Raw genomic sequence first — 24,047 nt, 5'->3', positions numbered from 1 at the left:
AGGGCACTTGCACCACATAGGATTATAATCCTTAGCTTTGAAGTCCCTATTCCAGCATTGCCTTTCATAGGGACAGATGCCCAGGAGTGTCATCATGGTTTGGCCACTTAAATATACCTGTGGAAACTACAGTGGCAGGAGCCCACGTCCAGCTCTGGGTGTTATGTTGGTTTTTGCACATTTCGTTGTTGAACAAGAAAAGTGGATGATGTGTTCCTGGGACAACTGTGGGTCATGGTGTTCCTGATATTAAGGATGCACCGTGTCGGGAGGCTGTTCACTTGTGTTCTTAGACAGAGGGGTGTGTTCTTGGGTCAGTTCTGCTGGGCAGTGCAGATTCAGTGTACTGGTAAGGGGCATTTGAACTTGGGCTTCAGATGAATGTCTTCCCAGGAGTGACAGAATTACTAATTCAGCGCTCCATCTAGTTTTGGATGTTTGAAGCAAATTACATAGTTTCTTCCTTGTGTCACATGATTGCAGTGGTACCTTGAGATACGAATTTAATTCGTTCTGTAACCGAGCTCGTAAATCAGTCAACTCGTATATCAAACTGCTGATACTGGACCCGTGCGCCAACGCGCCAACTAGCAGCAGCTTCCCGAATCATGACTCGTATCTCAGAATTTCGCTCGTATCTCAAACAAAAATATGGATTGAATTGCAGATCGTATCTAAAAATTCATATGTTTGTCTGTTCGTATCTCAAGGTACCACTGTATTTGTATTTTTTTAGGGTGACTGTGTGGCATCATCATTTTGTGCCCAAATCTAAGTATACTGGGATGAGGTGTAACTCAGGATGCTATGGTTTCTCTGAATTGAGGTAGCCTGTGCTTATAGACCAACTTTGTTCAGATATTTCAGCAATGGTCTCTTCATTCACTGGGTGTAGTGCCTGAGAAAAATCTGCTTTTGTAGCAGGGAGCTTGGAGCAGACAGGCTGGGTCCTCAGCTCCGTGAGCAGACAGGGCCAGCTGCAGTGCTCATCAACCTGGACATAGAAGGAGACCGTGGAGCTGGCAGGTCAGTCCAGACACTTGGTTCAAGGGTGTAACAGTCTCAGTCCTAGTCCAGGAACTTCCTGGTCTCCGACTGGGAGTGGGAGGGTCCGGGCGGTGGGAAGTCTTGTTGCCGATCCTAGGGTTTACTTGTGTCTGTGACCTTGGACAGTGGGTAGTTAGAGTCCTATCAAGAGTCATTCACCTGGAGAGGAATTGGCTGGAGCCAGAGAGGTGCAGCCCTGGCAGGGCTTCCCATGAGGCGGAGAGGAGAGGGAGCAGAGGAGGGTGAGCAGGAGAACCAGGGCCAGCCCTGGGACAGAACCACGTGGAGCTGATGCCAGTTCCCTGCATCTCGGGTTATCAGAGGGAAAGAGGGGGAGGACCCATGGGACCTACAGCTGTGGCAGTGTCGTCACTAACTGACTTCCCTTTCGGGACCCTGACAGGGCCAGGTACGCTGAGCTCATCAGTGTGTGTCTGCCCCTTCCCTGCCCCCTGCCCGCCCCCAGAGCTGTTCTTAGAAAGCTTTGCGGCCTCTGCCCCTGTGTCTTGCACCCATGCTATGCATGGGCTTATTTATGAAGAAAGAGGCCCCAAAGTGAAGCTTGGTATTCAGATCAGTCATGTGCAGGCCTCTAGTTTACTGTTTATGGACTCAGCGTTTGAGTGGAAAGGGCCTGAGAGACTGTCGCAGCCCAGTGTTGGTAGAGCTGGCTGTGAGCATGTAGATTCCCGCCCCTCACCTTCCGAGGCTGCTGATCCCCCGGGTCCAGTGTGAGGCCCGAGAATCTGTATTTTTAGCAATAGCCTCCAAGCAATTGGGATGGTCAGCCACCTTGGGGAAGGTCTTACCTATCCAGTGCCTCCCTTTACAAATGGAAACACTGAGGCACAGAGAGGAGGGCGTGGAGGTGGGTCTCATTGGCCTCACTGCACAGCTGTGACTTGGCTGAAATTCAAACAGTGACAGGTACCACTGGACAGACACTGTATATTTCATTGTCATTTGCATGAAAACCCAAATACACCATCCAGGCTGCTCATGACAACAGCTTCCTGACCGTTACATATTTTGTTCTTTCTTCCTTTCTGTGCTTCTGGGCTTCACTGTCCCTTTGTCCCTCTAGCCCTCCTGCCACCTAGCAGTGTGTGACTTTGATCAGATTCTTCTGCTTTTTTCTTCTAGTTCCTTTCTATGACCAAATCTGGTAGCTAATATTTAGCTTACTGATAACTCAGCTGGAGTGGGTGGCAGAGGTTGACTCCCCCTTCCTGGTCTGGAAGTGCCCTCCTCCTGAGCTGCAGTGACCAACTCGGACAGAAGGCGCGCGGCACTGTGGATGGGCAGATATTACACACAGGCGGAGCTGAGGAACCCAGTGCACTGTCCTGCTGCTCCCGACGCAGTTTGCCCATGGCTTTCTCATAGTTCCTATGCAAAGCAGGAATAGAGCCGGCTGATTTCCCTTCTCCTTGACCTCAGATGGACTCGATTTCACTCCGGTGGAGCCCTTGGCTTCTCCCACTCTCTGGGCTCAAGAACGCAGGTTCCCTACCGCTGCTCCCCACTGTCCTGTGGATTCTGCACTGTGCCTTGTGGATTCAGCACATTCCCTGAATTCACTGTGCTGCCCCCACCTGTTTCTACCAGAGCCATCCTGTCTCCTTCCACGGCAGCGGACACTTTCCGATAGCTTCCACCCAGTGTTTCCTGACCTGTGGGTGTCTTCTAGAGCAGTGGTCCCCGACCTTTTTTGGGCCACGGACCGGTTTAATGTCAGAAAATATTTTCACAGACCGGCCTTTAGGGTGGGATGGATAAATGCACAAAATAAAATTATGCGTCTGGCGTAAAAACTGTGGTATTTTAAAATATAATTGTCGAACTTACTAGACAAGCGTCAAGAGTGAGTCTTAGATGTAACAGAGGGAATCTGGTCATTTTTAAAAATAAAACATCGTTCAGACTTAAATATAAATAAAAGGAAATAATATAAGTTATTTATTCTTTCTCTGCGGACCGGTACCAAATGGCCCACGGACCGGTACCGGTCCACGGCCCGGGGGTTGGGGACCACTCTTCTAGAATATCTCATCTCCCTGTAGAAGGAAGCTCATCCCTTTATTTGTTCCCTTATGTTTCTCTCTTTTCTTACCTCTAATTCACTTTTTTGGTCATCATAACTGAAGATGTGCTTCTCTAGGGGAAAAAAAAGGCTTCTGAGTTTTACCTTCCGTTTGCAGTTGAGTCATTACCTTTTCTTGCTCCATTTTGATCACTCCTTATTTCCAAGTTATTTAAAACTGTACATTTTGTTGATTTTTGAGAAATATATTCATAATCCCCCTTGCCTCAAAATATACATTTAAACTGGTCTGAAATTGGGGTGCATTGTACAATTCAGAGGGTCATAGTAGTTTATTTGGCAGCTTTTTATATTTGCATTTACATTATATTAGGTATTATAAAAAATCTAGAGATGACTTAAAATATACGAGAGAAAGTATGTTGGTTACATATAAATACGTCATTTTATATAAGAGACTTGAGCATCTGCAGATTTTGTGTATTTATATGCAGCATATAATGTTCACATGTACTAATTGCTTATCATAGTATGTATGTGTATATTGCAGTAGTCATGTACCTTGTTTTCCCATGTATAAGACGCTCCCATTTATAAGATGCATCTTAATTTTGGGGCCTGAATTTTGAAAAAAAATGTATTACATAAAGTTCCTGAACTCAAGTTTTATTCATCATAAAATTCATACAACTTTCACATCTGCGCGAGAAAGTGGGAAATGCAAGTAAAAAAATCTGCAACCTCTGTATAAGTTGCACCCAGTTTTTAGACCCCAAATTTTTTGAGAAAAAGGTGTATCTTATACATGGGGAAATACGGTATGTATAATGTTTGCCTGTCTTGGTTTCCAAAATCAGGACTAACTTTTGTCAGATAAAAGTTATGTCTTACTCTAGCTAAAAGAAGTATATATAACAATTTTTAGTAAACAGAAAAAATATTTTAATTTAAAAAGACGTAGTAGTGTTGTTTTTAGCTGGTTCTACAAAGCCCATCCATCTGCAGGGAGATGTTTATGATATATATACACGTGGGGGTGGGGGCTGCTTCTGAAAAGCCTCAGTTCTAGAAGCCATCAATGCAGTCAGAGGTACCAAGGCTAATTTGGGTAAAGACAAAGGTCAGTAGCCTTCTTTGTTGAACTAAAATCTGTTCTAAGGAGACATAAAAGCCTGTCTTGATCACTGATGGGGCCTGCCCTGCAAAATACGATGAGGCTAGCGCCAGCTAAGTGGCCAGTGGCTGTATAGTCTCACAGAGCCCCCTATGCCGAAGGCCCTGCGAGTAAGGGTCGGTGCTCCGAGGTTGCCATTTTGTAATTCTTTCAATACTTTTATCTTTGAATCTGTGCTTTTATAAGTGAAGTGTGATGGGACATTGAAGCATGTGTTGGGGTCACGGAGCCTTGGCTCACACGAGGTCCCACCGCTCCAAGATGGGGTCCTTGCCGCTCCCTCTCTGCCTCTTAGTGCCAGTCCTGCCCAGCCTTCCCCGCCCACCCCCTGCTGCCTGACTGCCCAGGGTCCTCTGCCCGGAGCAGTGGCTGGGTTGCATCAGTGTGGGAGGCTTGTGTTTCACTGTGGCCATGTGCCCGTCCCAGGGACCTGAGCACAGGTGTCAGAACCATTTTCCTAGAGCATATGCCCTGTAGCTGCAAGATAAGGTGGTTGACTCTTTTGTTCTGGCTGGCAGCACCTTGGTGCATTGAGTGTCAACTGGGCAGGGATCTCAAACCTACAATGGACAGGTCCCAAATGTCCCTGAATGGAAGTTCCAGTTACCTTGGGGATCTCCATTTGTCATGGGTTGGGGCTATAGGCTGGTGGGATGAGGATATTAACTTCTCACCCCCAGTGTGTTCTTTGCATTTTTACCTTGCACTAGACCTCAAAAATTGTATCCCCCATCCCCCAAGAATGGTGCTTCTCCACAGACTCACCCCTTTCAAAGTCTACTATCACTCTTTTTCTCATCATTTCTTGGGCATCCTGCAGTTTGACTATAACCCATCTCTTAATAATTATTTTGCATTCCAGAATGCTCTTACCATTGTGTGTGGCTATCTTTGCTCCCACATTTCTCCATGGGTGAGGTGATCACTGCAAATAGCAAAGTCACCCTGGGGCTCAGATCAGGCTGTGCTATGTGATTCTCTTTGGTAGGTTCTAATGGTATTTAGTTTTTCTACTAAGAACTGCTCCTTACCTCAAAGCAATTCTCAGTGTTGACCAAGCAGATCAACACTTAACCGACACTTAGACCTTAAGAATGCATAGGTATAGGCCCTGGCCGGTTGGCTCAGTGGTAGAGCGTTGGCCTGGCGTGCGGAAGTCCTGGGTTCGATACCCGGCAAGGGCACACAGGAGAGGCGCCCATCTGCTTCTCCACCCTTCCCCCTCTCCTTCCTCTCTGTCTCTCTCTTCCCCTCCCGCAGCTGAGGCTCCATTGGAGCAAAAGATGGCCCGGGCGCTGGGGATGGCTCCTTGGCCTCTGCCCCAGGTGCTAGAGTGGCTCTGGTCGCGACAGAGCGACGCCCCGGATGGGCAGAGCATTGCCCCCTGGTGGGCGTGCCGGGTGGATCCTGGTTGGGTGCATGCGAGACTCTGTCTGACTGCCTCCCCGTTTCCAGCTAAAAAAAAAAAAAAAAGAATGCAGTAGGTTTCAACAAGCTGTTTAAGAAAATCTCTTACTATGTCTTTGTGGACAAGATGGAATACTACGGGCAAGAGTACAGTGGCAAACTGGGTGGTCTCTGCCATATTCACAAAGTACTGATTCATAAATCTAGGTCACTCTGGGAGCAGCTGCTAATGGGGTGTGGCAGGACCCCAGTATTTGTGGGTCTTTGATGGATTGTGTGGATGAGGACTCATGACATGCAGGGTACCAAATATGTGGGTGTCATGGAGCTGGACGAGAGAACAGATGTGATCAGTGCCACCACTGAGGTCTGTAGGTTTGAATGATGGGCTGTGTCAAACAAGAACCAATTTAATAGGGCATACTTAGGTCCAAAAATTGCATCTGAAAAGTAGAATCTTTGGGGGTTTTAAATGCTTAGAAATTCAAAATAAGCTAGCATGCTGATAGGACTGGTAAAAAAAAAAAAAAAAAGAAGCTGTGACCAAATGAGCTGAAAACTGATGATCACACAAAATCCTGCACACAAATTTTTAGAAAAGTTTTATTCATAATTGCCCCAAATGGGAAGCAACTGAGATGTCCTTTAGTATGTGAATGGATAAGCTGTGAATATTATACAGTGGAATACTATTCAGTATCAAAGCATGCAAAGACACAGAGGAAACTTAAATACTGCTAAGTGAAAGATGCCTGTCTGAAAAGGAGACATACTACATATGTGATTCTTACTGTATGACATTTTGGAAAGGCAGTATTTTGGAGACAGTAAAATGACCAGTGGTCTGCCAGGGGTTGGGGGAGAGAGAGGTAGATGAGTAGGTAGAGTGCTGGAGATTTTACATGTGTGAAAATACTCGGTGTGATGCTATAATGGTGGATATATGAGCTCGTATATTTGTCAAAACCCATAGAATTTACAACATAAAGAGTGAACCCTGATGAGAACTATGGGCTTTAGTTATATCAATATTGGTTCATTATTACAGTTGTATCACTAACGCAAGATGCTAAGAGGAACTCTAGGGGAAAGGTAATATGGGATCTTTCTGTGCTGTCTGCTTAATTTTTCCATAAACTTAAAACTACTCTAAAAATAAATTCTGTTAATTAAAAAAATACCTGTCTAAGTAAATATGTGGAGTCCAGAACCAAGGGGCTCAGGTCCCTCCTGGTTTCATTTGCTTTGAAGTCACCACCTAGGGCCCGGCCAGAGGTGGGTGGGACACCTTGGGAAGAGGCGAAGGAACCAGGATGTTTGTCTTGAAGAAGGCCAACACTTCAAGGAGGCCTGAACATATTCCCCAGTTTCTGCAACCCTGGTGGTGACTGCTTGCTGTCTTCAAGGAGAGCTCCTGGAATCTCTTTAGTCAGTTTGGCACACCCAAGTAGACACACTCCTGCAAATTAGTGACAGCCCTTCCAGCTATTTTCATGTGGTAACAGGCAGATGGAGAAGCAGGAACTTGTGACTGGGAGATATTTAACAGCAAGATAAGAGAGCTGGCTTAGAGCCAAACTGTCTGGATCCACATCCTCGTCCCAGCTCTTCCTGGTCTTGGGGCCTTGGGCAGGTTTCCTAACCTCTCTTTACTCATCTGCAAAATGGGAATAATGGCAGTACCTTCCTCATGGGATTGTTACAGGGATTAAATGACTGAACACATATGAAATTCTTAGAATAGTGCTGGCACTCACCTTTTATGAGCTGGCACTCAGCTTTTTTATTCAGCTACCATTTGTTTCTGGGAGGCAGAAGTAGCACCACTGGGTCAAGGAAAGCAGTTCAAGGGCAAACGTCCTCACTCTTACTTGTTAGCCTCCTTGCACTCATGTGGTTCCCTTTGCTTATGCTGTCCCCCCACCTGGATGGCATTTGTCTCTTTCTACCTGGCAAAGTCCGACTTCTCTAGGATGACAACGTTTAAGTGCCACCTCCTCTTGAGCCTTCTCTCTGACTTTCTTATCCTCTTACAGCCCTTTTCTCTGCCCCACAGCACTTTGGATAGTACTGGGGTTAAACACAGTTGTTTACTTGTCTGCTCCCATCTCCGCAGGCAGGCTGGGATCTGGTCTTCAAAGTATTCCCCACAGCTAGTCCAGCCTCTGACCAACACTCCTTAGGGGATGAAAACACAATTGCCCTTCCCCCAGGAATAATAGGATAGTGCAGGAAATTGGATGCTGCAGAAAAGGCTGAGCTTCCTGATAGGAGGTGTTTCAGCAGAGGTGGGTGATGCTGACTGAGAGGCTCACGATGGGTAGCACGTAGCGTTGCTCTGAGCAGTGCCGCGGGGGGCTGGCACCCGATCACCATCACCGCAGGCCAGCAGGCAAGGACTTGTTTGATGTCCTAGGAGACAGTTTTCATATAAAGAAAAGATCAGTTGCAAACAACTTTACTTTTTTTTTTTTTTAAATATTTTATTTTTAACTTTATTCAGTTGTTTTTTTATAGAGAGACAGAGAGAGAGAGAGAGAGAGAGAGAGAGAGAGAGAGAGAGAGAGAGAGAGAGAAGGGAGAGGAGCAGGAAGCATCAACTCTCATATGTGCCTTGGCCAGGCAAGTCCAGGGTTTTGAACCGGCGACCTCAGCGTTCCCAGGTCGACACTTTATCCACTGCGCCACCACAGGTCAGGCACAACTTTACTTTTTAAAAAGTAAATTTTGATTAAGTGAGAGCATGCATTCAAAACCCTCATTTTTCTTCAAGCTTTCAATTTTAGGTAATGTAATCTATTTTGTTTGATAAATCTAAGCGGGTTTAGACAACCATTTCCAAGATGGTCTTTGGTGGACGATTAGTTTTGTTAAAAAGTTTAAACATTTTAAATGAATTAGTAAAACTTATATTTTCTCTGTCCTCTTGAAGACATCATTATCAAAGATTACTAAGGTGGTACCAAAGGGGCTTGGGAGCCAATATGAATAAGTTCCCACCAGCCAAGATGAGACATTTGAGGGTCAATAGGGACAATACTGCCCCAGAATCAAGCACATCAAATATGTTAGTAATTACTCTAAAAAAGCTCAAAGGAATAAAGAAAACTAACTTTGTAACCTTTAAAGCAGGGGTCGGGAAACTTTTTGGCTGAGAGAGCCATGGATGCCACATATTTTAAAAATATAATTCCATGAGAGCCATACAATGACCCGTGTACGTTATGCATTATCCAGTAAAAATTTGGTGTTGTCTTGGAGGACAGCTGTGATTGGCTCCAGCCACCCGCAACCATGAATATGAGCGGTAGGAAATGAATGGATTGTAATACAGGAGAATGTTTTATATTTTTAATGTTATTATTTTTATTAAAGATTTGTCTGTGAGCCAGATGCAGCTATCAAAAGAGCCACATCTAGCTTGCAAGCCATAGATTCCCGACCCCTGCTTTAGAGCAGTGGTAGTCAACTTGGTCCCTACCGCCCACTAGTGGGTGTTCCAGCTTTCATGGTGGGTGGTAGCAGAGCAACCAAAATATAAATAAAAAGATAGATTTAGCTGTAGTAAGTTGTTTTATAAAGATTTATTCTGTCAAACTTAGCGAAAATCTGACATAAAGTACTTGGTAAGTAGTTATTATTATATGCTTTAACTTGCTGTAACTCTGCTTTATAAATTTTATAAAGTAAAGTTACTTTCCTACTTTATAAATCACCATTATTGTGAAACTGGTGGGCAGTTAGAAAATTTTACTACTAACAGAGATACAAAAGTGGGTGGTAGGTATAAAAAAGTTGGCTACCCCTGAGGATACTAGGTAACTGTCCCATAATCTTGAAAGGTGGTAAATGAAGAGAAAGAATCTAGTATTGATCCTGCCTTTCCTCTCAGCTCCATCCCTCCCAGGAGTCAAGGATCTATAAAAGGAAGTTTTTCTGTGTAGCCATGACCCAGCTAATGCCTGAAGCAAGACTGGAGGACTGTCATTCTGTGTGTCTCCTGAAGAATTACTGCTAATATCAGAAAAATGTGAACACCAGATATGCAGACAGTGTGTGACTCCTTACAGAAACACACACCACTACCTAGTGTGTGGCTTTTATTTCCGCTTCTTTTTCCAAGCGAGAGGAGGGGAGATAGAGAGACAGTCTCCCACATGTGCCATGACCAGGATCCACCTGGCAACCCCTGCATGGGACCAATGCTCTGCCCATCTGGGGCCATACTTCCAACCAAGCTATTTTTGGCACCTGAGGTGGAGAGTTCACGGAGCCATCCTCAGTGCCCGGGGCTGATGTGCTCAAATCAATTGAGCCATGGCTGAGGAAAATGAAGAGAGAGAAAGAGCCAGAGAGATAGAAGGGAAGAAGAGGGGTTGAGAAGCAGATAATCGCTTCTCCTGTGTGCCTTGACTGGGATTCAAATCTGGGACATCCACAGGCCAGGCTGATGCTCTGCCACTACCCCAGCTGGTCATGGCCTAACGTGTGGCTTTACCAAAAAAAGAATTGAACCTAAATCTGGTCAAGTCTCTGGATCCAATTACCAATTTTTACAGCCTGCAGAAGGGACAGAGGAAAATGTTAAAATCACAAGGATACAATGAATGATTCTTAGACTCTGGAAAACTTTACTAGACAATGAGTCTGTTTCTTCCACAAACATATTCAAGCAGAGAAAGAGAGAGAGAGAGAGAGAGAGAGAGAAAGAGAGAGAGAGAGAGATATGGCAGGAGACCTGTAGATTACAGAAAACTTAAAACATACACCTCACAAGTTCAGTGTATTACTTCTTTTTAAAAAGATTTTATTTATTGGTTTTACAAAGAGAAGAGAGAGAGAGAGGTGGAGGGAATGAGAAGAATCAGCTCATAGTTGCTTGACTGACTTTACTTGTTTGTTGATTGCTTGTTGCATGTGCCTTGACCAGGCAAACCCAAGGTTTCAAACCAGTGACCTCAGCATTCCAGGTCAATGCTCCATCTACTGCACCACCACAGTCAGGACTGTGTATTACTTTTTCAGATCCTGTTTGTGTCTGTGTGTATTGTGTGTGCATATGTATGTGTATGTGTGTGCAAAAGAAGATGGGGAAATGTGTACATTGACAGGCTATCTGATGACATTACAGAATTAAAACAATTCTTAAGGTATGATAGTGGTGTTTTTTTTAAGATAAAGGACAATATTTGCAATTTTTAAAGATAAAGGGCAATATTTGCAAATTATATCATATTTGGGATTTGCTTCAACTAATCTTGGGGTGGCAGTGAGGGTGGAGTTTAGTGGGTGGGAATATAGAAAACAGAAGATTGGCCATTAATGGAGAATTGTAGGGCTTGGTTTATTATATCTTGATGTCTCTTTTTGTATATGTTTGAAATGTACCAATGTAGAAGTTTTTAAAATATGACTTTGTCTAACAACCCAAACCCTCCTAAGTATTAAGTAATTCCTATAAAATCAATAAATTAAACTCAGAATGTTCCTAAGATTTTAATTTCACATCACAAGTCTAAATGATACAACTACATATTTTAAATTGGGGCTTGAGACGAATCATCTTAGTATATAGAACTAAAATACCAAATATGTGCAGGTTTTTCTAAATACAAATTATTAATATTTGAGATTTATTTTTCAAAAATTTCTATACTTAAATCTTGGGGTTCAAAGATACTGACCTACCAAGGAAACAATTGTGTGATCCCATGCAGTTTCAGCATTACCATCCCAAGCAGTTGTTGGGGTTCTGTTCTCATCTGGCAGAAAGTCCTTAGTGACTAATGAGATCCTTGGCCAAGATGCCAGCTGGACCCTTGCCAGGACACACCAGGGCATCCCCAGTGCTTTTTGGAGTTGTCATGGCAATGCTCTTTAAATTAAGTCTTCTGGAAGCCAGGACTGTAGGTAGAGTCCTGTCATTACCTAATTTTTCTATTTCTTGAAGATTGTAACTTCCACTAAGAGAATAACTAATGACCTTCCTTGCTTTGGTTGGTTTTTGCATTTCTTTGACTTTTTAAAAAGATTTTAAAATAGCTTTCTGGCTAGCTCTAAAGATCTTTACACTTGAGGGAACTTTCTCTCTCTCCTAGGGCTTTGACTCCACAACGAAGGCCATTCTAATGGAACACACTAATCAAACATTTGCAGATTCCCTCTGATGCAGTGTGACTTAAACTGTGAGTGGCATCCCATTTGTGGGCACTGAGTCATGTTAGTGAGTCACAGTCAGCATTTAAAAGCATAATAGAATTGAATGGAAAGTTTCAGCCAGCATTACAGATTGTAAGGAGAAATATTATTTTTTGAACCGTTGGTTTTGTTTGTATATATTTTATTTAAATGCAAATGAATTTCTGCTGTGGCTTACCACCCAAAATTTTGAAAACTGCCACTTCAGTACAAGGAGGGGAACACTAAGAGAGCCTGGCACAGAGTCAATAGCAAAATTAATTATAAACTGATAGGGAGGAGGTAGGCCAAAAAGAAAGTAAACACCAAAAAACAACCTTGGTCAAAACAAGCATTGGAGCTCAAAAGATAGAGGAAGTGGTTGTTGCTTAGTGGAGGAAAAATTATTATTACTATAGACACGAGTATTGGCATTATGGGTTATCTTCTGTGTCTGCTCCTTTCCTCTGTGTTCTTGTACACCATTAATTCCCTTTGGGTAGCACAGTATCTGGCCCAACCTGGGCAAATACATAAATCAGTATTTATTGAATGTAAATACTGGTAGTTATGTTGTAAAGTATTGTACCTTAATTCCACAGGTTATGTAGACACCAAGGCAAGATACAGAAGAATTTTTAGGAGGAGATTTATTAATAAGCTGGCTGCATAGGACTTACACGGGGTATAACTGACCCAAATCGTGTGTCCCAAAAATAGCCCTGAAGCCAGTTATATAGACTTGATCACATACACGAAGGGGAACATGACACAATAATCAATCATTAACAAGCTTACAACATTTGTCTGTAGCAGTGGTAGTCAACCTGGTCCTTACCGCCCACTAGTGGGCGTTCCAGCTTTTATGGTGGGTCTGGTAGCGGAGCAACCACAAAGTATGAATAAAAAGATAGATTTAACTATAGTAAGTTGTTTTATAAAGATTTATTCTGCAAAACTTAGTGAAAATCTGACATAAAGTACTTGATAAGTTATTACTATTATATGCTTTAACTTGTTGTAACTGCTTTATAAATTTTATAAAGTTACTTCCCTACTTTATAAATCACCATTACTGTGGAACCGGTGGGCGGTTAGAAAATTTTACCACTAACAGAGATATAAAAGTAGGTGGTATGTATAAAAAGGTTGACCACCCCAGTCTATAGAATCAATAAAAAACATTCCTGCCCTGGCCGGTTGGCTCAGCGGTAGAGCGTCGGCCTAGCGTGCGGAGGACCCGGGTTCGATTCCTGGCCAGGGCACACAGGAGAAGCGCCCATTTGCTTCTCCACCCCTCCGCCGCGCTTTCCTCTCTGTCTCTCTCTTCCCCTCCCGCAGCCAAGGCTCCATTGGAGCAAAGATGGCCCGGGTGCTGGGGATGGCTCTGTGGCCTCTGCCTCAGGCGCTAGAGTGGCTCTGGTTGCAACATGGCGACGCCCAGGATGGGCAGAGCATCGCCCCCTGGTGGGCAGAGCGTCGCCCCTGGTGGGCGTGCCGGGTGGATCCCAGTCGGGCGCATGCGGGAGTCTGTCTGACTGTCTCTCCCTGTTTCCAGCTTCAGAAAAATGAAAGAAAGAAAAAAAAAAACAAAAGAAAAAAAAAACAAACATTCCTACATATTAAAACTTACAAGATAATACAATAGTGATGTCGTTTTACATATTAAAGACATTCACAAATCTTTTAGTGTTTACCTCCCATTCCTTTGTCTAGAGGTATATGTTACTCTCAGGATTCCAGGAAGGGAGGGAGAGTTAAAATCAGTGTAGGATATGTAAATATTGTCTCTTATTGAAAGGGAAAGGAAGTTCTTCAGATAACCTTTATTCTTTCAAAGCCTGACTTTTCCTCTTTAAAATGGCGTTGCCAATACTAAGTTTTACAGTTCTTTGGCACCATATCACAGTTAGACCACCTGTTTCAGAGAACCTACAGAAGGAGCCTGGGATCTGGGAATCTGTATTTGAACAAGCTTTCCAGGCAGCCAATCTGGTGGCAGTTGCAAGCCAATACTTAAGAAGCACTGACCTGTTCTACCCACTCATTTTCCTGGCCCAACTCTCACACACAGTCACATTAGAATCAAAACTAGAACGTGGGTTGCTCACCTTCTGATAAAGGGCTTTACCCACAACTTCACCAGCATCTCATGTTGACCACCTCTCACAAATATGACTTTCTAGTAGATGTCCTAGACTCTCTGCTTCTTCCCTATTTCACCTCATTCTCTCTGCTGCCTCCACACTTTTTCATAAATCACCTATCATTTCATTTTCCTATTCTATACCTTTGGCTTTCTCTCAGTTGCAGATATTAAAACCAGATGTCCCAAAATGTCATTCAGTGCCTGCCACAGTCTGCCCCCAGCCTGTCTCCTTATTCTCTTCTTTCTTTGATATCCTCCCAACTGTCCTTTATCCTTCTCCTTCTGCTGAGGCCATCCTAGGACACTTGGCATGCCCTGGGCATACTTCTCCCTTCCCTGACTCTGATACTCAGTTCATGCTGTATCCTCCAAATGGGACAGCCTGTTTTCCTCTGAATTGCATTCATCCTCCCAAAGTTTCAGTGCCACTTATAGAAAATTTTCCCTGACTTAATTATTTCTTCTTTGTTTCACTTTGCTCTTTATTTATGTTCTGTTACTGCAGCCGAGACTCATTGCATTGCATATTTTAGCTCAGTCTTTGTCTGATGAGGAAGTAAGTTTCTGGAAGGCAGTATTCATGTGTTGTTTAATTCTCTATATTCTCTACAATCCCTTGCAATTAGCATTAAGTGACTTTTTGTTAAGTTAATTTTTCTATGAATTATGATTTCATCACAGTTAGTATTATTGTCAGCTTGGCCAATTAACTAGTGTAAAATGGGCTTCAACCTCTATAGGAAGCCTTGAAGCTCCCTGTGACTTTGCTATTCCATTTTTTATAAGCCCCACCCCCTCAAAAAATACTGTAGGGTTTGTGTGCTGTTCATGATAAAGAACTCTTTGTTTCTTTCTGGGGAGGAAGGAGGTAAATAGACAAAAGGGTAGTGATCTTAAAGGGAAAAGGTTAGCAAATTGGGTCTTTAATACTGCTCTTTTTAAGAGGTTGATGGGGAGGATATAATAGTTCAAGAAATGAATATGGCATAAAAGAAAAACATAAAACAGGGTACAGGGCATCTATTATAGCTTCTCTGTGTGTCTTAGTAGACCCTGTGGCTCTGCCTTTTCAGGACAATTCTGTTCTCCATCTGTCAGAGCAATATTTGGGCCATACACAAGACAGCTGATCCCCTACCCAAATTAGAGGTTCAAGTGGAAAGCCTAAGGCAGAAGTATGCCTGGGCCAGGCACTTTATTTTGCTGAATTTGATGCCTATTAAGTAACTTTTATGTGGCCACCTTGGGGTGATTTGAAGAGCGGTATCATTGTTGAATGTATATTTTGTTTCTGAGGTAGGAACTAAAGCTAATTTTTTAAAGAGAAGATGAAAATCCTCAAGCTGAAATGATGTGTCTGTCTTTGCTCCGATAGGTTCCTTGCACTGACTCCATGGAGAGTGTATCACCTGATTGCCACCGTGCTGCTGGGGCGTGTCATCACGCAAATAATAAAGGACATGGTTCTGTCTAGAAAGAGAGGTAAGAAAGCTCAGAATTCATTATTCTCACATTTAATTTTCTAGAGCCTGAATATCTGATCTTTGTGTTCGTGTTAGAACCAAGAAATGTTTGAAAAGGAGCAAAAAGCGAGACAGTACTGGCATTGACTTTGTTACTTTTAATATTGGCTGAATATTTATTAAAACTTTAATATGTGTTATTTATTTAATTGGTGTGGTCCCTTGTCATATCTACTACTCTTGGGTAAACAGTTTGTGTGATGGTTTCTCTTTCAGCTCCAAGCACTATTATTTTGAATACCATTTTGATATTTAAGTAAGCTGCCGTGAGGAGAACAGTTTATTTATTACATCCTACATGATGAAAATGGGCCATTAGAAAATGGACTGGTAGGCCCTGCCTCAGTGGTAGAGTGTCGGCCTGGCATATTAATGTCCTGAGTTTGATTCCCGGTCAGAGCACACAGGATAAGTGACCATCTGCTTCTCCACCCCTCCCTTTCTCCCATTCTGCATCAATAGCTCAATTGGTTCAAGCACATTGACCTGGGCACTGAGAATGGCTTTGTGGAGCCTCTTCCCCAGGCACTAAAAATAGCTTAGTTGTGAGCAATGGGCCCAGACAGGCATTCTTGGGTGGATCCTGGTTGGGGCACATGCAGGAGTCTGCCTCTCTCTCCCCTCCTCTCACTTGGAAAATAAGAAAAAAAAATGGACTAGTTTATGTATTTTTTTTCCTCCCTGAATGAACAAAAATAATCCAGGGCTTAAAAATAATTAAATAATCGTTAAGCATTAAAAAAAATAACGATAATGAAAAATGAATTAATTTTAAACATTAAGTTTAAAAATGAGAAATTAATTCACTTTTAAATTTATCTGAAGGTGTTTTCTGACTAATTTCTCTGTATTATAAACTCGAGTCAAGCTTTTCCATACTCGGAGGGTCCTCTTGTACCACAGTTTGAGCTTGTTTAGCAAATGGACAAAAACCCCTCCTTGGAATAATTGAACTCTGTGAACCTAAATGTGGTAAGACTGATTTGACTAAAAACAGCTAACAGAAGGGTACAGTTAGTGAGGCATTTGCTTTCACTAACTGTAATCTGAAATGGAGGGATAATTTTGGTTGAGGTCCACATGGATGGATGCAGGTAAGACCTGCCCAGAGTTCCAGCCTGACAGGGCACCCAGGCCTCCCTGTGGAAGGCACCTTCCCGATGCCACCTCCAAGACCGGGGATACGAGCTATCACATATTTACCATCACGGTGTTCTATGGGGGTCTTTAATTCAGTTTAGATTTTCAGTCCTTATAGTTCTTAAATGAAATAATTTACATTTCTAAAAATGTAAGCCATTTAGAAAGATTGTTTTATATTGGTATGTTTTAAACTTTGAAGGTAATTTTTACTTTTTTTTTAAATACCAAAACCCCCCTACTTTTTTAGGTCCTGACCTGCGAGGATATCCCGTGACCAAATATATTTATATATACATGCCCATTTGTAGTCTTATTCCAGGAAAACAATAAATCCCAATTGAATTCTATGAGTGCAATTCTCTATAATCATACTTTCCTAAACCAAAGAACTGTATATATTTGTTGAAAAGGTAATTTCTTCATTCCAGTGTTCTGGGAAGGTGAACAAATTTATTTTTGTCCAGTACTGCTTTTCGTGAATCTGTGGATTTAGACAATAGTCTTTTAAGCGTTTCTCTTCCTCTCTCTATCCCTAATCCCCTTTTCTCTTTCAGAGAACAGATTCCCAGCTTTTACCGCTAATAGGCACCTGCCCTGATGCTCGTGAAGTGTGAAGGCTGCCCAGAGGTGGAGCACCTCGGTGCTTTGCGATTTTGTACCGGGGTTGGGGTTGGTGGGATCAGTGCATGGCGACTCCCTGTTTTTGCCTTGATTCGTAGCTGGTAGAGGAGAGCCTGTTTTTCTTAAATAGACTTTGTAACATTTTCACCTTCCAGAACCTCCCTCCTGGAAATCTTAGTAGAAATAGCCACTGCCAAATTTTGTCTGTAGTCATTTTAGCTCAGCAGAGGAAGCTGACTCACGGAGCAAGCTGAGCATCCATATTTTCAGTGGTGTGTATCAGATGTGGTCCCAGCAGAAGTTATAAGGGACAAACGTGGAAGGCCAACGATGAAGCTGAAAGACTTCACAACTGTCCTTTTCTCACTCCGGGCCCCTTACACAGAGATCATTTTCAGCATTGACTCATTGGCTTAATGTTCTTGCAAATATAAAACTTTCATATTCATAAATTGCAAGGAACCTCTGCATTGCAAAGATTCAGTCCTTTAAAAAATTAAGGTGCTGGAGTTGGGATAATACTAGCCTAAAGGGTCTAGTTCTTAAGGGCATTCATTCCATTTCCTAGCTGTGGAGAAGACCCCACCATAGGCTGTATTAAGTGTTTTATGGCTCCTGTAAGATTTACCACATTCTTGGTGGCTCCAAACAACAGAAATTTTGTTTCTCTCACAGTTCTGGAGACCAGCAGTCCAGAATCGGTATCACTGGGCCAAAGTCAAGGTGTCAGAGGGCTGTAGTGCCTCTGGAGGCTCTAGGGAAGGATCTAGCTCCTCCTTTCCTAGCGGGACTTCTGGTGTCTTTGCCTTGTAGCTGCATCACTCCAGGGTGCTTTCGTGGTCACATTACCTTCTCCTGTGTGTCAAATCTCCCTCCGCCTTCCTCTTCAAGGACACTTGTGATTGCATTCACGGCCCATCTGGATGGCCCACGATAAATCTCCATCGTATGGCCCTTAGCTTACTTACATCTGGTAAATCACTTTTTCCATAAAAGTATCACTTTGCTGTCCTGGGGATTAAAACTTGACGTCCCTGGGAGCCATTATTCATCCTACTACCCTCTCTGAGCCTCTTTATCCTGTGAAGTGGGAGAAACCAACCCATTCTACAAGGCTGTGTCAAGGCCGAGTAAGAGGGTAGAAGCCTTGGGCACAGTAGCAGTCTGCTCTGTTCAGCTCTGCCACAGAATCAGCACAACAGGGGTTTGTGCCCTCATCTGTTGGTCTTGAGCGCCTTTCTGTGCCGGGGCTGGTGTGAGGCACTGGCCTCCGGTGGGATTCGGACACACACCTGGCCTCCCCGCCCATTTGGCGCTCTCACGCTCCATCCTGTAGAGCAGACGTTTGTCACTGGCCAATCTTTCTGTCAGGGTTCCACCCAGTGACATTGCTCTGAATACAGCATTTCTCCTGAATGGGAAAAAAATAAAAAAGGAAAAAGACTAATTACCGTACTTTCCTGACCCTCCCTTCCCATGACCGAAAAAAAAAAAACACCAGTGCCCGTGTTGCCCTCTTCATGAAGTCTTTTAGGACAAAGACCCTCTGAGGCCTGAAAATGGTTGGCAGGCCAGACTTCACAGGGTTTTCAGCCCAGGCCCCGACTGTGATGAATTCTTCTCTGGGAGGCACAAAATTGGCTTCAAATTAGATCCAGATGCAGTTATGGTAGCGCCATGGCTTCCACCAACACTGCCAGCCACTCTCATTAGACACCTTGGCTGGTAGCAACAGCAACAAGGAGAGGACAGCCAAGCACCGGGGCTCACGGCGCTGTCCTGCCTCCTCGCATCTCTTACCTTCCCTGCTTCCTACTAGGCTAAAGTTATTAAAGTTCCATTGTTAAGAGGTTAATTGCATTTCTCCTCTCCCTTCGTTATGATTTTTAATACCATCTTAGATGCTTACTGTGAAATAGGTGAGGGAAAGTATGGAGAGCCTTATTGTGAAGTAATGGTCTTGTGACACCTACAGGAGCCCATGTCTCCATTACTTGTCACCAGAATGGGCAACTTCCAGCTGCCATGGGATCTTCTCTCTCTCTTATTATGTTCTTTGAGTGCGTGCTTTCTGCATTAACCCCTTTGTCTGGGCTCTAGGGAACTCCTCTGCAGCGTGGAAGCAGCTCCTGCAGCCTCCGACTTCTCTTTGACCACCTTCACCTTCTCTCGCATTGCAGAAGGACCGGAAGGTCTGCCCCAGCTCTCTTTAAGATGCTTCGGGCTTAGCAGAGCTGCACATAGCCACCTGAGCAGCATTGTTACCCATTCTCTCTGTATGCCTTTCCTCCTGCAAAAGCTGCACGTGCACTACCCATTTGTGCCGTGCACTACCCATTTGTGCCACGTGCTGGTTGCTGCTGAACACGGACCCACCAGGAACCATGGCCTATGAACTAACTGTAGTCCTTTGTGCCCCCTCCATTCTCTGTCATTCCGGCTTGTACCCCGATGGCTTGTATGACAACCTGGATGCAGTCACCTACTAGTGAGTCCTCATCTTTCACCTTAGCCTTTGGAAGTACTATGCCTCCAACCTCTGCAGAGGCTGAAGGTCAGTTCTCAGTGGACCACTCTGTCCAGGCTTCCACCGCTGGCTGTGGTTGCACCAGCTCCTAGTGCTCAGTTCAAGTGTTTTCCTGCTCAGCCTCTTCCACGGCACTTCCCTCAGCCCTGTCAGCACCTGGCCTGTGCTCCGTGAGTGCGGTACTGCTGCCCTTCCTACTCCATGCCCTTGTTTCCTTAGCCAGCAGCCATGCTCTTGGCTCCTGTGTTGTCAGAGAAAACCTTGTCGTATGACAAGGTCAGGTGGTGCTTCTAGTCTATCCAGCTTTCCAGCAATAGTTGAGACCTCACTAGTGCTCATAATTCCTTGAATTCTTTTGTATTCTTTATTTGCTTTGTTTTGATATGCCATCCAACTCCAAAATATTTGAGGTAACTTATAAGGAGCATAAAGAATACGATTGCTTAGAAGAGCTCTAGTAGAAGAACCAGAGTCTAACATAGTGACCATAACTGAGCAACATTTTATCCTTGAGCTTACTGGCAGCCAAGGCAAAAACGGAAACCACATCAAACACAATTCTAATAATCTGATGAAAGGATGTAAGCAGTTTTGAAAAGCTTTTTCCTGGGGTTAAATTTTAAGAAGAATTTACCATGTAGATCTTTGATAGGGGATTTGAAGAACAAGAGACAACATTTTTGGTAGTTGATGGAAAATGCAGAAACCACCTTGTAGCCATTTTATTAAAGCTGGTAGTTAAAAGTGTAGTATTAAGGCAGAGTCCAATGAAGAAAGTCATTGAGGAGTTAAGAAAGCAAACAAGATCTAGGTATATATTGTTTCTGTTGATTACATGTGAGCCTAGACATAAGCTCAGAACACCTAAAGAATGAATAGAAAAAGTTCTCCTTTCTGCAATAAGAGGTCTGAGTTCCCCTTTTGTCAGCACCATTGCAGAGCTCTCCTTAAATGCCACCTCTGTGATGAGTGATTTCTTTTTTTTTTTTTTTTTTTTGGTATTTTTCTGAAGCTGGAAACGGGGAGACACAGTCCGACAGACTCCCACATACGCCCGACCGGGATCCACCCGGCACGCCCACCAGGGGCGATGCTCTGCCCACCAGGGGGCGATGCTCTGCCCCTCTGGGGCGTCGCTCTGTTGCGACCAGAGCCACTCTAGCGCCTGGGGCAGAGGCCAAGGAGCCATCACCAGCGCCCGGGCCATCTTTGCTCCAGTGCAGCCTCGGCTGCAGGAGGGGAAGAGAGAGACAGAGAGGAAGGAGAGGGGGAGGGGTGGAGAAGCAGATGGGCGCTTCTCCTGTGTGCCCTGGCTGGGAATCAAACCTGGGACTTCTGCACGCCAGGCCGACGCTCTACCACTGAACCAACCGGCCAGGGCCTGATGAGTGATTTCTTGAGCAGACACATTTCACTCTCATGGTTTGTGCTTCTTGTGTACCTTGGCTTGTATTTACATGAGTGCAAGTTTTGACTGCCCCACTGCAGTCAAGTTCTCAAGGCAGGACCCTGTGGTATGGGTTTCCATCTCCCGTGGTACCTCCGCAAACGTTTTGCATGTAGTAGCATCTCAGTAAGTATTTGTGGACTAAATGCCTGACTTGGTCATGGTAACAGAGGTGTACATGGTATGATTGGCTAGTTCTAGAGTTTAAAGATCTAAGCACTGCATTTTAGATAGGTCAGAATGTTTCTAAGTTGAGAAATGCTTCCAGAGAAAAATACTGCCGGCTCAGTTTCACCTTTCCCTTCTCCTTATTGCAGGTGCCCAGCTGTGGAGGAGCCTCACGGAAAGGTAGGAGGCTTGCTTTCTGTGTGGTGGGGATAGGGGTGAGTAGGGGAGGTAACTAAGCTACCAAGATGGACCGCTGAAATATTTTAGTGACAGGGACCTAAATCCTATGGTAATTTACAAGAATGGGAAAATAAAAGAAAATTCAAATGAATTGAGGGCAAAGATCCAGTTGGGACTCATTGGAAAAACAGTTCACATCTTGCTATAATATTGAGCAGCCTGAATGTGTGACGGTCACAATGTGTGAGGATGGGAAGTGAAGGAAGGCGTTCTCATTGTGAAGGGCATGTTAACTAACCTTATTATGGTAAACATTGTGCAGTAGATATGTGTATCAAATCATCATATTGTTCACCTAAATTTGAACAGTGCTTTATGTAAACTATATCTCAGTAAAGCTGGGGGAGAGAGAGGGGGATGAATGCCTCCCTTCCTTGTTTATAGGCAACACCTTGTTATTTCACAGGCTCTTGTTTAATCTTTGGGAGAATTTGCTCTTGTCAGCTAAGCTAAGCTTACCGTGTTTCCTTCAGAGTTGAGCAGGCAGGTGGGGGGGGGTGCGTGTACACTTCTGCATGTGTAGTTTTTTTGGGCATTAAAGGGTTTTCATAAAGCTCACGTGTATTATACTTTACCACATAACAGTAAAGCCAGCATCTGATTTCCAGTATGGTCATCAGTAATAAAAATTGGATAATTTTAATCATATGCCACTCATATATTGATTTTGTACCTGGAAAATTCATCTTGTGCAAATGGATTCTCAGTGGGTATAATTCTGAGAACTGCTCATGCTTGAGCAATTTTTTTAATAACCAAGAAGCATTAACTCTACAGTCTGTGAACAGGCTTTATACAGAGCTGTCTTTCAGCCTAAGCAAATTAACATTATGACTCATTCCTAGTATTGAAACGAAACCTGATCCATAGTGTAATAGTGTTTTATTTCTTCTGCATGTGACTGTGGCAGCTGACTGAATAAAATCCTCTGTTTACACAGGAAAATTGTGCATCTCACCTTTTAAAAACAAAATTGTTTTTAGTTAGGCCAGGTTTTTCTAAGTAAGTATGAATTAGAAAGAAATAACTTCACTTACATATAATATATGCCAATCAATCAGAAATATTTTATCTGGGTTTTTCATAGTTTTATTTATACATTATAACCCAGAATAAGGAGCTGTTTTCATCATAAATCCCGTTTTGTTGTTTAGTGCCAATTTACAGAAAACACAGGGGGTTTTCATGGCAACAAATGACTGAAAATTATGGCTTAGAGCTCTGGTGTTCTCGAACAGACTTCCCCAGAATCTCAGCGCCCCCAGCAGGACATCCTGCATAGGAAATGGGGAGCTTTTCAGTGAGGTCAGGCGGGCAGCAGATCTACTCTCCTTACCGTGAGCTGACTCAGGGGCACAGCAGAGAATTAACAGTCAATCCTTCTAGAGCCAACAGGGATTAGCAACAGTGGGGAGTTTTCTGCCTCTAGCTTAGTGGAATTGCAGGTTGACTGACTCCTCTCAGCTTGACTCTCTCACCTGCTCTTAAGAGAAGTTGTTTTGTGGCCCCACTTCATGGGATAAAATGCCCTTTGTCTGTCAGCATCTACTATAGGTACCTGCTTAAGTGTTCTGGCTGTCTCCCCATCCCTGCCCCCACCTGGGGAAGAAGAGCCAAGAATCTTTGCTGGTAAACCCAAATCCTGAACTTGCCCCAGCTCATATGCCCAGAAGGAACTAGAGCGTTTAAGTAAGAAATGTTTAATTAAATTATTGAGCTCAATATTATGTCTTCATCAAAAGTGAAAAGTCATCTAGTGTTTGCTAAACTGTCTCCTCTGAGGAATAGAATGCAGTATGAAAATTTTTTTCTATGTTTATGAATCATTATTACTCAATAAAATTGCATAGACAGGGTACATTTTCAAGTAAAAAACATGAAATGGTCACGTGTTAAATAACAGAAATTAAGTCAAGTATTTTTTAAAGATCCAGTTGGCTTTGTTGAACAATTCATGAATCGGGCAGCATCCGATTTAGCAAAGAGGAAGGAGGTCCAAGGTGCTGCACAAAATGAAAATGGAAGGCTTTTATAGAGAGGAGGGGGAAGGGATCTGAAAAAATACTGATTACCTCATCATCCTTTGGGGAATGGAAAGGGCCTGTGTGGCAGAAGACCTCATAGGTGGTTACCATAAAATTCCAGACTGACTGGTTAAAATGATATTCCTGTGGAAGGTTGAAACTGCAGTTAGGGTAGGTCTGATGCCTTGGTTTGGTGATGTGAGCATAGCACAAGTGACTCCATTTTGGCCTTTTTTTTTTTTTTTCCAGCACATGGTAGCTTGAAAAGTTTACTTTCTTTGCTGTTAGGCACAGTAATAATTCTTGACTCAAGCATTAAAACTATTAGATTTTATGGTTTTTAGCATTTTTGAATG

At 43.4% G+C, this 24,047-nt stretch overlaps 1 protein-coding gene across 1 annotated transcript in view; it reads left to right on the top strand.

The window, feature by feature from the left end:
* Window positions 1–24,047, top strand: part of RETREG1 (reticulophagy regulator 1) — a 134,197-nt gene that overhangs the window by 24,366 nt on the left and 85,784 nt on the right. The window contains exons 2-3 of the mRNA XM_066243966.1: window positions 15,374–15,480; window positions 21,577–21,607. Coding sequence (XP_066100063.1) covers window positions 15,374–15,480; window positions 21,577–21,607 — 138 coding nt within the window. The remainder of the gene's footprint in view (window positions 1–15,373; window positions 15,481–21,576; window positions 21,608–24,047) is intronic.

Source organism: Saccopteryx bilineata, chromosome 1 (assembly GCF_036850765.1).
Source record: "Saccopteryx bilineata isolate mSacBil1 chromosome 1, mSacBil1_pri_phased_curated, whole genome shotgun sequence".
Taxonomy (NCBI): domain Eukaryota; kingdom Metazoa; phylum Chordata; class Mammalia; order Chiroptera; family Emballonuridae; genus Saccopteryx; species Saccopteryx bilineata.
This window is presented reverse-complemented; position numbering and strand designations above follow the sequence as displayed.